This window comes from Salmo salar, chromosome 07 (assembly GCF_965601325.2).
Source record: "Salmo salar chromosome 07, fSalSal1, whole genome shotgun sequence".
NCBI classification, from domain to species: domain Eukaryota; kingdom Metazoa; phylum Chordata; class Actinopteri; order Salmoniformes; family Salmonidae; genus Salmo; species Salmo salar.
This window is the reverse complement of record NC_138297.1, coordinates 76,957,117-76,970,985: the sequence shown is the minus strand read 5'-3', so window position 1 is coordinate 76,970,985 and position 13,869 is coordinate 76,957,117. Positions and strand designations below refer to the sequence as shown.

The window sequence follows — 13,869 nt, the reverse complement described above, 5'->3', positions numbered from 1 at the left end:
AATAGACCTCACAGTGAAATGCTGAATACAACAGGTGTAGATACAGTGAAATGCTGAATACAACAGGTGTAGTAGACCTCACAGTGAAATGCTGAATACAACAGGTGTAGTAGACCTTACAGTGAAATGCTGAATACAACAGGTGTAGTAGACCTCACAGTGAAATGCTGAATACAACAGGTGTAGTAGACCTCACAGTGAAATGCTGAATACAACAGGTGTAGTAGACCTTACAGTGAAATGCTGAATACAACAGGTGTAGTAGACCTCACAGTGAAATGCTGAATACAACAGGTGTAGTAGACCTTACAGTGAAATGCTGAATACAACAGGTGTAGTAGACCTCACAGTGAAATGCTGAATACAACAGGTGTAGTAGACCTCACAGTGAAATGCTGAATACAACAGGTGTAGTAGACCTTACAGTGAAATGCTGAATACAACAGGTGTAGTAGACCTCACAGTGAAATGCTGAATACAACAGGTGTAGTAGACCTTACAGTGAAATGCTGAATACAACAGGTGTAGTAGACCTTACAGTGAAATGCTGAATACAACAGGTGTAGTAGACCTCACAGTGAAATGCTGAATACAACAGGTGTAGTAGACCTCACAGTGAAATGCTGAATACAACAGGTGTAGTAGACCTCACAGTGAAATGCTGAATACAACAGGTGTAGTAGACCTCACAGTGAAATGCTGAATACAACAGGTGGGAAAGGGCAGTGTGGAGTGAAATGGAGATTGCGTCATCTGTGGATCTGTTGGGGAGGTATGCAAATTGGAGTGGTTCTAGGGTTTCTGGGATAATGGTGTTGATGTGAGCCATGACCAGCCTTTCAAAGCACTTCATGGCTACAGCCGTGAGTGCTACTGGGTCGGTAGTCATTTAGGCAGGTTACCTTAGTGTTCTTGGGCACAGGGACTATGGTGGTCTGCTTGAAACATGTTGGTATTACAGACTCAGACAGGGAGAGGTTGAAAATGTCAGTGAAGACACTTGCCAGTTGGTCAGCACATGCTCGGAGTACACGTCCTGGTAATCCGTCTGGCCCTGAGGTCTTGTGAATGTTGACCTGTTTAAAGGTCTTACTCACATCGGCTATGGAGAGCATGATCACACAGTCGTCCGGAACAGCCGATGCTCTCATGCATGCTTCAGTGTTGCTTGCCTCGAAGCGAGCATAGAAGTAATTTAGCTCGTCTGGTAGGCTCGTGTCACTGGGCAGCTCTCGGCTGTGCTTCCCTTTGTAGTCTGTAATAGTTTGCAAGCCCTGCCAACATTCGATGAGCGTCAGAGCCGGTGTAGTACGATTTGATCTTAGTCCTTTATTGACGCTTTGTCTGTTTGATGGTTCGTCGCAGGGCATAGCGGGATTTCTTATAAGCTTCCGGGTTAGAGTCCCGCTCCTTGAAAGTCGGCAGCTCTACCCTTTAGCTCAGTGCGGATGTTGCCTGTAATCCATGGCTTCTGGTTGGGGTATGTACGTACAGTCACTGTGGGGACGACGTCCCCGATGCACTTATTGATGAAGCCAATGACTGATGTGGTGTACTCCTCAATGCCATCGGAAGAATCCCAGAACATATTCCAGTCTGTGCTAGCAAAACAGTCCTGTAGTTTAGCATCTGCTTCATCTGACCACTTTTTTTAAAAGACCGAGTCACTGGTGCTTCCTGCTTGAATTTTTGCTTGTAAGCAGCAATCAGGAGGATATAATTATGGTCAGATTTACCAAATGGAGGGTGAGGGAGAGTTTTGTACGAGTCTCTCTGTGTGGAGTAAAGGTGATCTAGAGGTATTTTTCCCTCTGGTTGCACATTTAAACACGCTGGTAGAGATTAGGTAGAACTGATTTAAGTTTCCCTGCATTAAAGTCTCCGGCCACTAGGAGCGCCGCCTCTGGGTGAGCGGTTTCCCGTTTGCTCATTTCCTTATACAGCTCAGCTGAGTGCGGTCTCAGTGCCAGCATCCGTCTGAGGTGGTAAATAAACAGCCACGAAAAGTATATCTGAAAACTCTCTAGGCAAATAGTGGGGTCTGCAGTTTATCACAATATACTCTACGTCAGGCGAGCAAAATCTAGAGACTTCTTTAGATGTTGTTTACACAGACTGCCCCCCCCCCCCCCCCCCCCCCTCGTCTTACCCGGAGTGTGCTGTTCTATCTAGCCGGTGCAGCGTATATCCCGCCAGCTGAATATTATCCATGTCGACATTCAGCCACGATTCCGTGAAACATAAGATGTTACAGTTTTTTGATGTCCCGTTGGAGAGGATATTCGTGATCGTACCTCGTCTAATTCATTGTCCAATGATTGCACGTTGGCGAGTAATATTGACGGTAACGGCAGCTCTCCCACTCGCCTTCTGCGGATCCGGACGAGGCATCCGGCTCTTCGTTCCTCAGCGTCGCTTCCTTTTTGCGAATAACCCGGGGAATGTCGGGCCCTGCGGGGTGTTTGGAGAATATCGTGTGAGTCCTGCTTGTTGTTGTTGTAGAAACAATCTTTGGTCTCATCGCTGTCCTGATATCCAGAAGCTCTTTTCGGTCGTAAGAGACGGTGGCAGAAACATTATGTACAAAATATACATTTAAGTCATTTAGCAGACGCTCTTATCCAGAGCGACTTACAAATTGGTGCGTTCACCTTATGATATCCAGTAGAACAACCACTTTAGAAGGATTACTTTATCCTATCCCAGGTATTCCTTAAAGAGGTGGGGTTTCAAGTTACAAATAACACGGGAAAAACATACACATAATAGAACAATTGGTTAGGAGACCGTAAAATGGCGGCCATCTCCTCCGGCGCCAACAGTGTGTGTGTGTGTGTGTGTGTGTGTGTGTGTGTGTGTGTGTGTGTGTGTGTGTGGCAGGCTTTCAATGATGGCAAAAAAACATTTGAGAGTTCGCTGATCCTGGTGCTAGAACGGGGTAGGTTGAATGTTTGAAGGGGTACGGGACAATAAAAGCAGGGTTGGTGGAGCGGACCACTGCTGTTCTGTCTCTCTGCTGCCCTCTACTGGTCCTAGTGGAGAACCTCAGTCAGAGCAGGGTTGGAGGAGAGGACCACTGCTGTTCTGGGCCCCTACCGTACCTCCTCCTCCTCCTCCTCCCAGTCTGGTATCTACAGTAGACCCAGGACCCCTACTGTACCTCCTCCTCCTCCTCCTCCTCCCAGTCTGTTATCTACAGTAGACCCAGGACCCCTACCGTACCTCCTCCTCCTCCTCCTCCCAGTCTGGTATCTACAGTAGACCCAGGACCCCTACTGTACCTCCTCCTCCTCCTCCTCCTCCCAGTCTGTTATCTACAGTAGACCCAGGACCCCTACTGTACCTCCTCCTCCTCCCAGTCTGTTATCTACAGTAGACCCAGGACCCCTACCGTACCTCCTCCTCCTCCTCCTCCTCCCAGTCTGTTATCTACAGTAGACCCAGGACCCCTACCGTACCTCCTCCTCCTCCCAGTCTGTTATCTACAGTAGACCCAGGACCCCTACTGTACCTCCTCCTCCTCCCAGTCTGTTATCTACAGTAGACCCAGGACCCCTACCGTACCTCCTCCTCCTCCGTCTGTTATCTACAGTAGACCCAGGACCCCTACCGTACCTCCTCCTCCCCCTCCTCCTCCCAGTCTGTTATCTACAGTAGACAGCTAGCGGTTAGCGGTTAGCTCCAGTCCTCCAGGACAGGGAGGAAGTGCAGGTCGGTGCTACCCAGGTAGAGTCTCCCCTGGTGGGCGAACACGTCGCTGACGGCCCAGGTCAGGCTGCCTGTAGGGTCATGGAGACTCCCCACCACCTCCCCTTCGCCGTCCAACTCCAACACCAGGCCGTATCTAGGCAACAGCATGTTGTACCAGCTCAGAGGAACCACCTGGAACAAAACGGGAACACGAACTCCGACCTTTAATACGTCACTTTATCATGGAAATACACCGGACAAAACATTAGGAACACCTTCCTCATATTGAGTTGCCCTCAGAACAGCCTCATTTCGTCGGGGACATGGACTCTACAAGGGTGTGGAAAGCGTTCCACATGGGAATGCTGGTCCATGTTAACTCCCACAGTTGGCTGGATGTCCTTTGGGTGGTGGACCGTTCTTGATACATACGGGAAACTGTTGAGCGTGGAAAAACCCAGCAACGTTGCAGTTCTTGACACAAACCGGTGCGCCTGGCACCTACTACCATACCCCGTTCAAAGGCACTTAAATATACTGCTCAAAAAAATAAAGGGAACACTTAAACAACACAATGTAACTCCAAGTCAACCACACTTCTGTGAAATCAAACTGTCCACTTAGGAAGCAACACTGATTGACAATACATTTCACATGCTGTTGTGCAAATGGAATAGACAACAGGTGGAAATTATAGGCAATTAGCAAGACACCCCCAATAAAGGAGTGGTTCAGCAGGTGGTGACCACAGACCACTTCTCAGTTCCTATGCTTCCTGGCTGATGTTTTGGTCACTTTTGAATGCTGGCGGTGCTTTCACTCTAGTGGTAGCATGAGACGGAGTCTACAACCCACACAAGTGGCTCAGGTAGTGCAGCTCATCCAGGATGGCACATCAATGCGAGCTGTGGCAAGAAGGTTTGCTGTGTCTGTCAGCGTAGTGTCCAGAGCATGGAGGCGCTACCAGGAGACAGGCCAGTACATCAGGAGACGAGGAGGAGGCCGTAGGAGGGCAACAACCCAGCAGCAGGACCGCTACCTCCGCCTTTGTGCAAGGAGGAGCAGGAGGAGCACTGCCAGAGCCCTGCAAAATGACCTCCAGCAGGCCACAAATGTGCATGTGTCTGCTCAAACGGTCAGAAACAGACTCCCTGAGGGTGGTATGAGGGCCTGACGTCCACAGGTGGGGGTTGTGCTTACAGCCAAACACCGTGCTGGACGTTTGGCATTTGCCAGAGAACACCAAGATTGGCAAATTCGCCACTGGCGCCCTGTGCTCTTCACAGATGAAAGCAGGTTCACACTGAGCACATGTGACAGACGTGACAGAGTCTGGAGACGCCGTGGAGAACCTTCTGCTGCCTGCAACATCCTCCAGCATGACCGGTTTGGCGGTGGGTCAGTCATGGTGTGGGGTGGCATTTCTTTGGGGGGCCGCACAGCCCTCCATGTGCTCGCCAGAGGTAGCCTGACTGCCATTAGGTACCGAGATGAGATCCTCAGACCCCTTGTGAGACCATATGCTGGTGCGGTTGGCCCTGGGTTCCTCCTAATGCAAGACAATGCTAGACCTCATGTGGCTGGAGTGTGTCAGCAGTTCCTGCAAGAGGAAGGCATTGATGCTATGGACTGGCCCGCCCGTTCCCCAGACCTGAATCCAATTGAGCACATCTGGGACATCATGTCTCGCTCCATCCACCAACGCCACGTTGCACCACAGACTGTCCAGGAGTTGGCGGATGCTTTAGTCCAGGACTGGGAGGAGATCCCTCAGGAGACCATCCGCCACCTCATCAGGAGCATGCCCAGGGGTTGTAGGGAGGTCATACAGGCACGTGGAGGCCACACACACTACTGAGCCTCATTTTGACTTGTTTTAAGGACATTACATCAAAGTTGGATCAGCCTGTAGTGTGGTTTTCCACTTTAATTTCGAGTGTGACTCCAAATCCAGACCTCCATGGGTTGATAAATTGGATTTCCATTGATTATTTTTTGTGTGATTTTGTTGTCAGCACATTCAACTATGTAAAGAAAAAAGTATTTAATAAGATTATTTCTTTCATTCAGATCTAGGATGTGTTGTTTAAGTGTTCCCTTTATTTTTTGGAGCAGTGTATATTTTGTCTTGCCCCATTCACCCTCTGAATGGCACACATTCCCAGTTGTCTCAAACCTTAACCTCTATCACAGGTCCATAACGAATGTAGTTTTGTTCAAAAAAGCTCATCATTTATGTCCAAAAATCTCCGTCTCGTTAGCACATGATGTAAGCCAGCCGGACTTCTCGTCATGAACGAGGGGAAAAAATATATTTCCGTTCGTTCAAACATGTCAAACGTTGTATAGCATAAATCATTAGGGCCTTTTTTAACCAGAACATGAATAATATTCAAGGTGGACGAATGCATAGTCTTTTATAACGTATTGGAACGAGGGTACCCAACATGAAGTAGCGCGCCAGGTGTCTAATGGGACATCACCGTTCCATGGCTCTTGTTCGGTCAGATCTCCCTCCAGAAGACTCAAAACACTTTGTAAAGGCTGGTGACATCTAGTGGAAGCAATAGGAAGTGCCAAAATATTCCTAAACCCCTGTGTTTTTCAATGGGATAGGTTTAAAGTCAATACAACACATCAGGTATCCACTTCCTGTCAGAAAATGTCTCAGGGTTTTGCCTGCCAAATGAGTTCTGTTATACTCACAGACACCATTCAAACAGTTTTGGAAACTTTAGAGTGTTTTCTATCCATATATAATAAGTATATGCATATTCTAGTTACTGGGTAGGATTAGTAACCAGATTAAATCGGGTAAATTTTTTTTATCCAGACGTGCAAATGCTGCCCCCTAGACCCAACAGGTTAACAATCCTTCTTTAAAATCGGTCTCTTCCTCCACACTGATTGAAGTGGATTTAACGAGTGACATCAATAAGGGATCATATCTTTCACCTGGATTCACCTGGTCAGTCTAACGCCACGGAAAGAGCAGGTGTTCTTAATGTTTTGTCCACTAAGTGTATATTCCAGGAAACAAGCTTATTAAAATGAACTTATTATAAACGATATCATATTAAACCTGGAAACAACTACAGACTTTACTATTAGTATTATATACTATAATATTACTACAGCAATAGTACATTCCAGAAACAGGACTGTTTACATCCATTATCTCCTCTAGAATACCATGTTGCTGTCTGAATTATCTCTTGTATTTATCTCTACTAGAATACAGTGGCTTGCGAAAGTATTCACCCCTTTGGGATTTTTCCTATTTGGTTGCCTTGTAACCTGGGAATTAAAATACATTTTTTTTTGTGGCGTTTGTATCATTTTGATTTACACAACATGACGACCACTTTTGAAGATGCAAAATATTTGTTATTGTGAAACAAACAAGAAATAAGACAAAAAAACAACTGAAAACTTGAGCGTGCATAACTATTCACCCCCCCTCCCAAAGTCAATACTTTGTAGAGCCACCTTTCCTTCTGCAGCAATTACAGCTGCAAGTCTCTTGGGGTATGTCTCTATAAGCTTGGCACATTTAGCCACTGGGATTTCTGTCCCCATTCTTCAAGGCTAAACTGCTCCAGCTCCTTCAAGTTGGATGGGTTCCTGCTGGTGTACTGCAATCTTTAAGTCATACCACAGATTCTGAATTGGATTGAGGTCTGGTCATTGACTAGGCCATTCCAAGACATTTAAATGTTTCCCCTTAAACCACTCGAGTGTTGTTTTAGCAGTATGCTTAGGGTCATTGTCCTGCTGGAAGATGAACCTCCGTCCCAGTCTCAAATCTCTGGAAGACTGAAACAAGTTTCCCTCAAGAATTTCCCTGTATTTAACGCTATCCATTAATCCATCAATTCTGACCAGTTTCCCAGTCCCTGCCGATGGAAAAACATCCCCCACAGCATGGTGCTGCCACCAACATGCTTCACTGTGGGGATGGAGTTCTCGGGGTGATGAGAGGTGTTGGGTTTGCGCCAGGCATAGCGTTTTCCTTGATGGCCAAAAAGCTCAATTTTAGTCTCATCTGACCAGAGTACATTCTTCCGTATGTTTGGGGAGTCTCCCACATGCCTTTTGGTGAACACCAAATGTATTTGCTTATTTTTTTCTTTAACCAAAGGCATTTTTTTTCTGGCCGCTCTTCCGTGAAGCCCAGCTCTGTAGAGTGTACGGCTTAAAGTGGTCCTGTGGACAGATACTCCAATCTCCGCTGTGGAGCTTTGCAGCTCCTTCAGGGTTTATCTTTGGTCTCTTTGTTGCCTCTCTGATTAATGCCCTCCTTGTCTGGTCCGTGAGTTTTGGTGGGCGGCCCTCTCTTGGCAGGTTTGTTGTGGTGCCATATTCTTTCCATTTTTTTTATAATGGATTTAATGGGATGTTCAAAGTTTAGGATATTGTTTTTATAACTCAACCCTGATCTGTACTTCTCCACAACTTTGTCCCTGACCTGTTTGGAGAACTCCTTGGTCTTCATGGTGCAGCTTGCTTGGTGGTGTTGCAGACTCTGGGGCCTTTCAGAACAGGTGTGTATATCTACTGAGATCATGTGACAGATCATGTGACACTTAGATTGCACACAGGTGGACTTTATTTAACTAATTATGTGACTTGTGAAGGTAATTGGTTGCACCAGATCTTATTTAGGGGCTTCATAGTAAATGGGGTGAATACATATGAACACACCACTTTTCCGTACATTTTTGTTGAATTTTTTTAAAACAAGTTATTTTTCTCATTTCACTTCACCAATTTGGACTATTTGGTGTTTGTCCATTACATGAAATCCAAATAAAAATGCATTGAAATTACAGGTTGTAATGTAACAAAATAAGAAAAACACCAACGGGGGGGGGGGTGAATACTTTAGCAAGGCCCTGTATCATGTTGCTGTCTGAATCATCTCTTGAAGGAGTCTCTCTGTCCTGGCAGATTACTCTCTCTTAGTCTCACTGCAGCCTGGAACAAAGACAACACAGGGGCTGTGGAGAGAGGTTTACCACACAGGGACTGTGGGAGAGAGGTTTACCACACAGGGAGGTGGGAGAGAGGTTTACCACACAGGGAGGTGGGAGAGAGGTTTACCACACAGGGACGTGGGGGAGAGAGGTTTACCACACAGGGACTGTGGGAGAGAGGTTTACCACACAGGGACGTGGGAGAGAGGTTTACCACACAGGGAGGTGGGAGAGAGGTTTACCACACAGGGAGGTGGGAGAGAGGTTAACCACACAGGGGCTGTGGAGAGAGGTTTACCACACAGGGACGTGGGAGAGAGGTTTACCACACAGGGAGGTGGGAGAGAGGTTTACCACACAGGGAGGTGGGAGAGAGGTTAACCACACAGGGGCTGTGGAGAGAGGTTTACCACACAGGGACGTGGGAGAGAGGTTTACCACACAGGGAGGTGGGGGAGAGGTTTACTACACAGGGAGGTGGGAGAGAGGTTTACCACACAGGGAGGTGGGAGAGAGGTTTACCACACAGGGAGGTGGGGGAGAGGTTTACTACACAGGGAGGTGGGAGAGAGGTTTACCACACAGGGACTGTGGGAGAGGTTTACCACACAGGGACGTGGGAGAGGTTTACCACACAGGGAGGTGGGAGAGAGATTTACTACACAGGGACGTGGGAGAGGTTTACCACACAGGGAGGTGGGAGAGAGGTTTACCACACAGGGACGTGGGAGAGGTTTACCACACAGGGAGGTGGGAGAGAGGTTAACCACACAGGGGCTGTGGAGAGAGGTTTACCACACAGGGACTGTGGGAGAGAGGTTTACCACACAGGGAGGTGGGAGAGGTTTACCACACAGGGGCTGTGGAGAGAGGTTTACCACACAGGGACGTGGGGGAGAGAGGTTTACCACACAGGGAGGTGGGGGAGAGGTTTACCACACAGGGAGGTGGGGGAGAGAGGTTTACTACACAGGGACTGTGGAGAGAGGTTTACCACACAGGGACGTGGGAGAGAGGTTTACCACACAGGGAGGTGGGAGAGAGGTTAACCATACAGGGACGTGGGGAGAGGTTTACCACACAGGGAGGTGGGAGAGAGGTTAACCACACAGGGGCTGTGGAGAGAGGTTTACCACACAGGGACTGTGGGAGAGAGGTTTACCACACAGGGAGGTGGGAGAGAGGTTTACCACACAGGGACTGGGAGAGAGGTTTACCACACAGGGAGGTGGGAGAGAGGTTTACCACACAGGGAGGTGGGAGAGAGGTTTACCACACAGGGACGTGGGAGAGAGGTTTACCACACAGGGAGGAGGGAGAGAGGTTTACCACACAGGGAGGTGGGGAGAGAGGTTTACTACACAGGGACTGTGGAGAGAGGTTTACCACACAGGGAGGTGGGAGAGAGGTTAACCACACAGGGAGGTGGGAGAGAGGTTAACCACACAGGGACGTGGGGAGAGATTTACCACACAGGGAGGTGGGAGAGAGGTTAACCACACAGGGGCTGTGGAGAGAGGTTTACCACACAGGGACTGTGGGAGAGAGGTTTACCACACAGGGAGGTGGGGGAGAGGTTTACCACACAGGGACGTGGGAGAGAGGTTTACCACACAGGGACGTGGGAGAGAGGTTTACCTCACAGGGAGGTGGGAGAGAGGTTTATCACACAGGGACTGGGAGAGAGGTTTACCACACAGGGACTGTGGGAGAGAGGTTTACCACACAGGGAGGTGGGAGAGAGGTTTACCACAGAGGGGCTGTGGAGAGAGGTTTACCACACAGGGAGATGGGAGAGAGGTTTACCACACAGGGACGTGGGAGAGAGGTTTACCACAGAGGGGCTGTGGAGAGAGGTTTACCACACAGGGAGATGGGAGAGAGGTTTACCACACAGGGACGTGGGAGAGAGGTTTACCACACAGGGAGGTGGGAGAGAGGTTTACCACACAGGGACGTGGGAGAGGTTTACCACACAGGGAGGTGGGAGAGAGGTTTACCACACAGGGACGTGGGGAGAGGTTTACCACACAGGGAGGTGGGAGAGAGGTTTACCCACACAGGGACGTGGGGAGAGAGAGGTTTACCACACAGGGAGGTGGGAGAGAGGGGACGTGGGAGAGAGGTTTACCACACAGGGAGGTGGGAGAGAGGGGACGTGGGAGAGAGGTTAACCACACAGGGACGTGGGGAGAGAGTTTTACCACACAGGGAGGTGGGAGAGAGGTTTACCACACAGGGAGGTGGGGAGAGAGGTTTACCACACAGGGACGTGGGGGAGAGAGGTTTACCACACAGGGAGGTGGGAGAGAGGTTTACCACACAGGGAGGTGGGAGAGAGGTTTACCACACAGGGAGGTGGGAGAGAGGTTTACCACACAGGGAGGTGGGAGAGAGGTTTACCACACAGGGACGTGGGAGAGAGGTTAACCACACAGGGACGGTGGGAGAGAGGTTTACCACACAGGGACGTGGGAGAGAGGTTTACCACACAGGGACGTGGGAGAGAGGTTTACCACACAGGGAGGTGGGAGAGAGGTTTACCACACAGGGACGTGGGAGAGAGAGGTTTACAACAGAATGATGATGATGATGATGGTGAAACTAACCTTAGCCAGAAAGCGTTTGACCGCTGGGTACGGACCAATCAGGTCCAGGAACGGAGGCACGAGCTTCCTGAAGCGTGTGGTCGTCAGGCCAACCAGGAAGGTTCCACGGTCGCTAAGGCGGATGTTGTCAGGGTAACCGGGCATATTGTTCAGGATGACCTCCTTGGTGCCAGCCTTGGGGCCTGTCAGCCAGTATCTACAGAGGGAGGGAGGGAGGGAGGGAGGAGGGAGGGAGGGGGGGAGGGAGGGAGGGAGGGAGGGAGGGAGGGAGGAGGGAGGGAGGGAGGGAGGGAGGGAGGGGAGGAGGGAGGGAGGGAGGGAGGGAGGAGGGAGGAGGGGAGGGAGGGAGGGAGGGGGGGAGGGGGGAGGCAGGGAGGGAGGGAGGGAGGAGGGAGGCAGAGGAGGAGGGAGGGAGGGAGGGAGGGAGGAGGGAGGGAGGGAGGGAGGGAGGGAGGGAGGGAGGAGGGAGGAGGGGAGGGAGGGAGGGAGGGGGGGAGGGGGGAGGCAGGGAGGGGAGGGAGGGAGGGAGGAGGGAGGCAGAGGAGGAGGGAGGGAGGGGAGGGGGGAGGGGAGGAGGGAGGGGAGGCAGGGAGGGAGGGAGAGAGAGGGGGAGGCAGGGAGGGAGGGAGGCAGGGAGGAGGGAGGCAGGGAGGGAGAGAGGGAGGGAGGGAGGGAGGGAGGGGAGGCAGGGAGGGACGGAGGCAGGGAGGAGGGAGGGAGGGAGGGAGGGAGGGGAGGGAGGCAGGGAGGAGGGAGGCAGGGAGGGAGAGAGGGAGGGAGGGAGGGAGGGAGGGAGGGAGGGGAGGCAGGGAGGGAGAGAGGGAGGGAGGAGGGAGGAAGGGAGAGAGAGAGAGGCAGGGAGGAGGGAGGCAGGGCAGGGAGGGAGAGAGGGAGGCAGGGAGGGAGAGAGGGAGGGAGCAAAGGCAGGGAGGGAGAGGGAGGGGGGAGGGAGGGAGGCAGGGAGAGAGGCAGGGAGGGGAGGGAGGCAGGCAGGGAGGGAGGGAGGGAGGGAGGCAGGGAGGGAGGGATGGAGGGAGGGAGGGGGAGGAAGGGAGGGAGAGAGGGGGAGAGAACAATGAGTGTCAGAACAAAAGGCCTGTCTGTACTGTGAGGGCTCCTCTGTCCTGCAGATCAGCCACCTCTGATAACACAGTGATATTTACATGTTAAAACACTGTCCTCCGTTTCTGTGTGTGTGTGTGTGTGTGTGTGTGTGTGTGTGTGTGTGTGTGTGTGTGTGTGTGTGTGTGTGTGTGTGTGTGTGTGTGGTGGTGGTGGTGGTGTGTGTGTGTGTGTGTGCGCGTGTGTGTGTGTACCTGAGGACACACCCGATGCTGGTCTCGGCCAGCAGCAGGAAGCTCTCGTCAGGTGACAGGGCGATGCCATTGGGCATGTACAGACCGTCCAGTAGGACACCCACGCGCCCTGACGCAGGGTCAAAGGTCAGGAGACGACCCAGAGCGTTGGTCTCTATCACCTAGACGTTAGAGGTCAGGGGTTACAGAGCGGGAAATAAAGAACAACGGTGATTTCTGGGAAATAACAGAAAGCGCCAGACCTCCAGTTTAACGTGCCGTCGTCCCCAGCGAGAGGAGGAGTCCGTAAAGTAAATGATCCCAGTCTGAGAGGAGATCTCCAGCCCGTTCAGGAACGAGAACGGGATCCCGTCAGCTCCTACAGCACAGAGATATTCCATATGTTAACTGGATTAGCATCACAGCACAGAGATATTCCATATGTTAACTGGATTAGCATCACAAGCCTGAGATATTCCATATGTTAACTGGATTAGCATCACAGCACAGAGATATTCCATATGTTAACTGGATTAGCATCACAGCACAGAGATATTCCATATGTTAACTGGATTAGCATCACAGCACAGAGATATTCCATATGTTAACTGGATTAGCATCACAGCACAGAGATATTCCATATGTTAACTGGATTAGCATCACAGCACAGAGATATTCCATATGTTAACTGGATTAGCATCACAAGCCTGAGATATTCCATATGTTAACTGGATTAGCATCACAAGCCTGAGATATTCCATATGTTAACTGGATTAGCATCACAAGCCTGAGATATTCCATATGTTAACTGGATTAGCATCACAAGCCTGAGATATTCCATATGTTAACTGGATTAGCATCACAAGCCTGAGATATTCCATATGTTAACTGGATTAGCATCACAAGCCTGAGATATTCCATATGTTAACTGGATTAGCATCACAAGCCTGAGATATTCCATATGTTAACTGGATTAGCATCACAGCACAGAGATATTCCATATGTTAACTGGATTAAATGTTATTCAATGTGTTTCTATGGGCTAATAGCAGTAATCTGTTATTCAATGTGTTTCTACGGGCTAATAGCAGTAATCTGTTATTCAATGTGTTTCTATTGGCTAATAGCAGTAAGGACTATCTGTTACAGGCTGACTACACCGCTCGCATCGAGTGCGCGAGCGTTGCAAAATAAATTTAGAAATCTATATTATTCAATTATTGCGCACGTCTGCGTTGCCAAGGGCTAAAATAGAAGTCAGTTCTATTTCTGACGCAGATCGCACTGCAAGTCCTGCCT

The 13,869-nt window shown here is 50.0% G+C and overlaps 1 protein-coding gene across 1 annotated transcript in view; it reads right to left on the bottom strand.

The window, feature by feature from the left end:
* Positions 1-487: 487 nt before the first annotated feature.
* zgc:194209 (adipocyte plasma membrane-associated protein) overlaps positions 488-13,869 on the bottom strand; it is a 34,129-nt gene continuing 20,747 nt past the window's right edge. Inside the window, exons 6-9 of the mRNA XM_082978127.1 lie at positions 12,834-12,949; positions 12,592-12,752; positions 11,276-11,471; positions 488-3,882 (exon numbers count right to left, since the gene is read on the bottom strand). Of these exons, the coding sequence (XP_082834253.1) occupies positions 3,676-3,882; positions 11,276-11,471; positions 12,592-12,752; positions 12,834-12,949 (680 nt within the window). The 3' untranslated portion in view covers positions 488-3,675. The remainder of the gene's footprint in view (positions 3,883-11,275; positions 11,472-12,591; positions 12,753-12,833; positions 12,950-13,869) is intronic.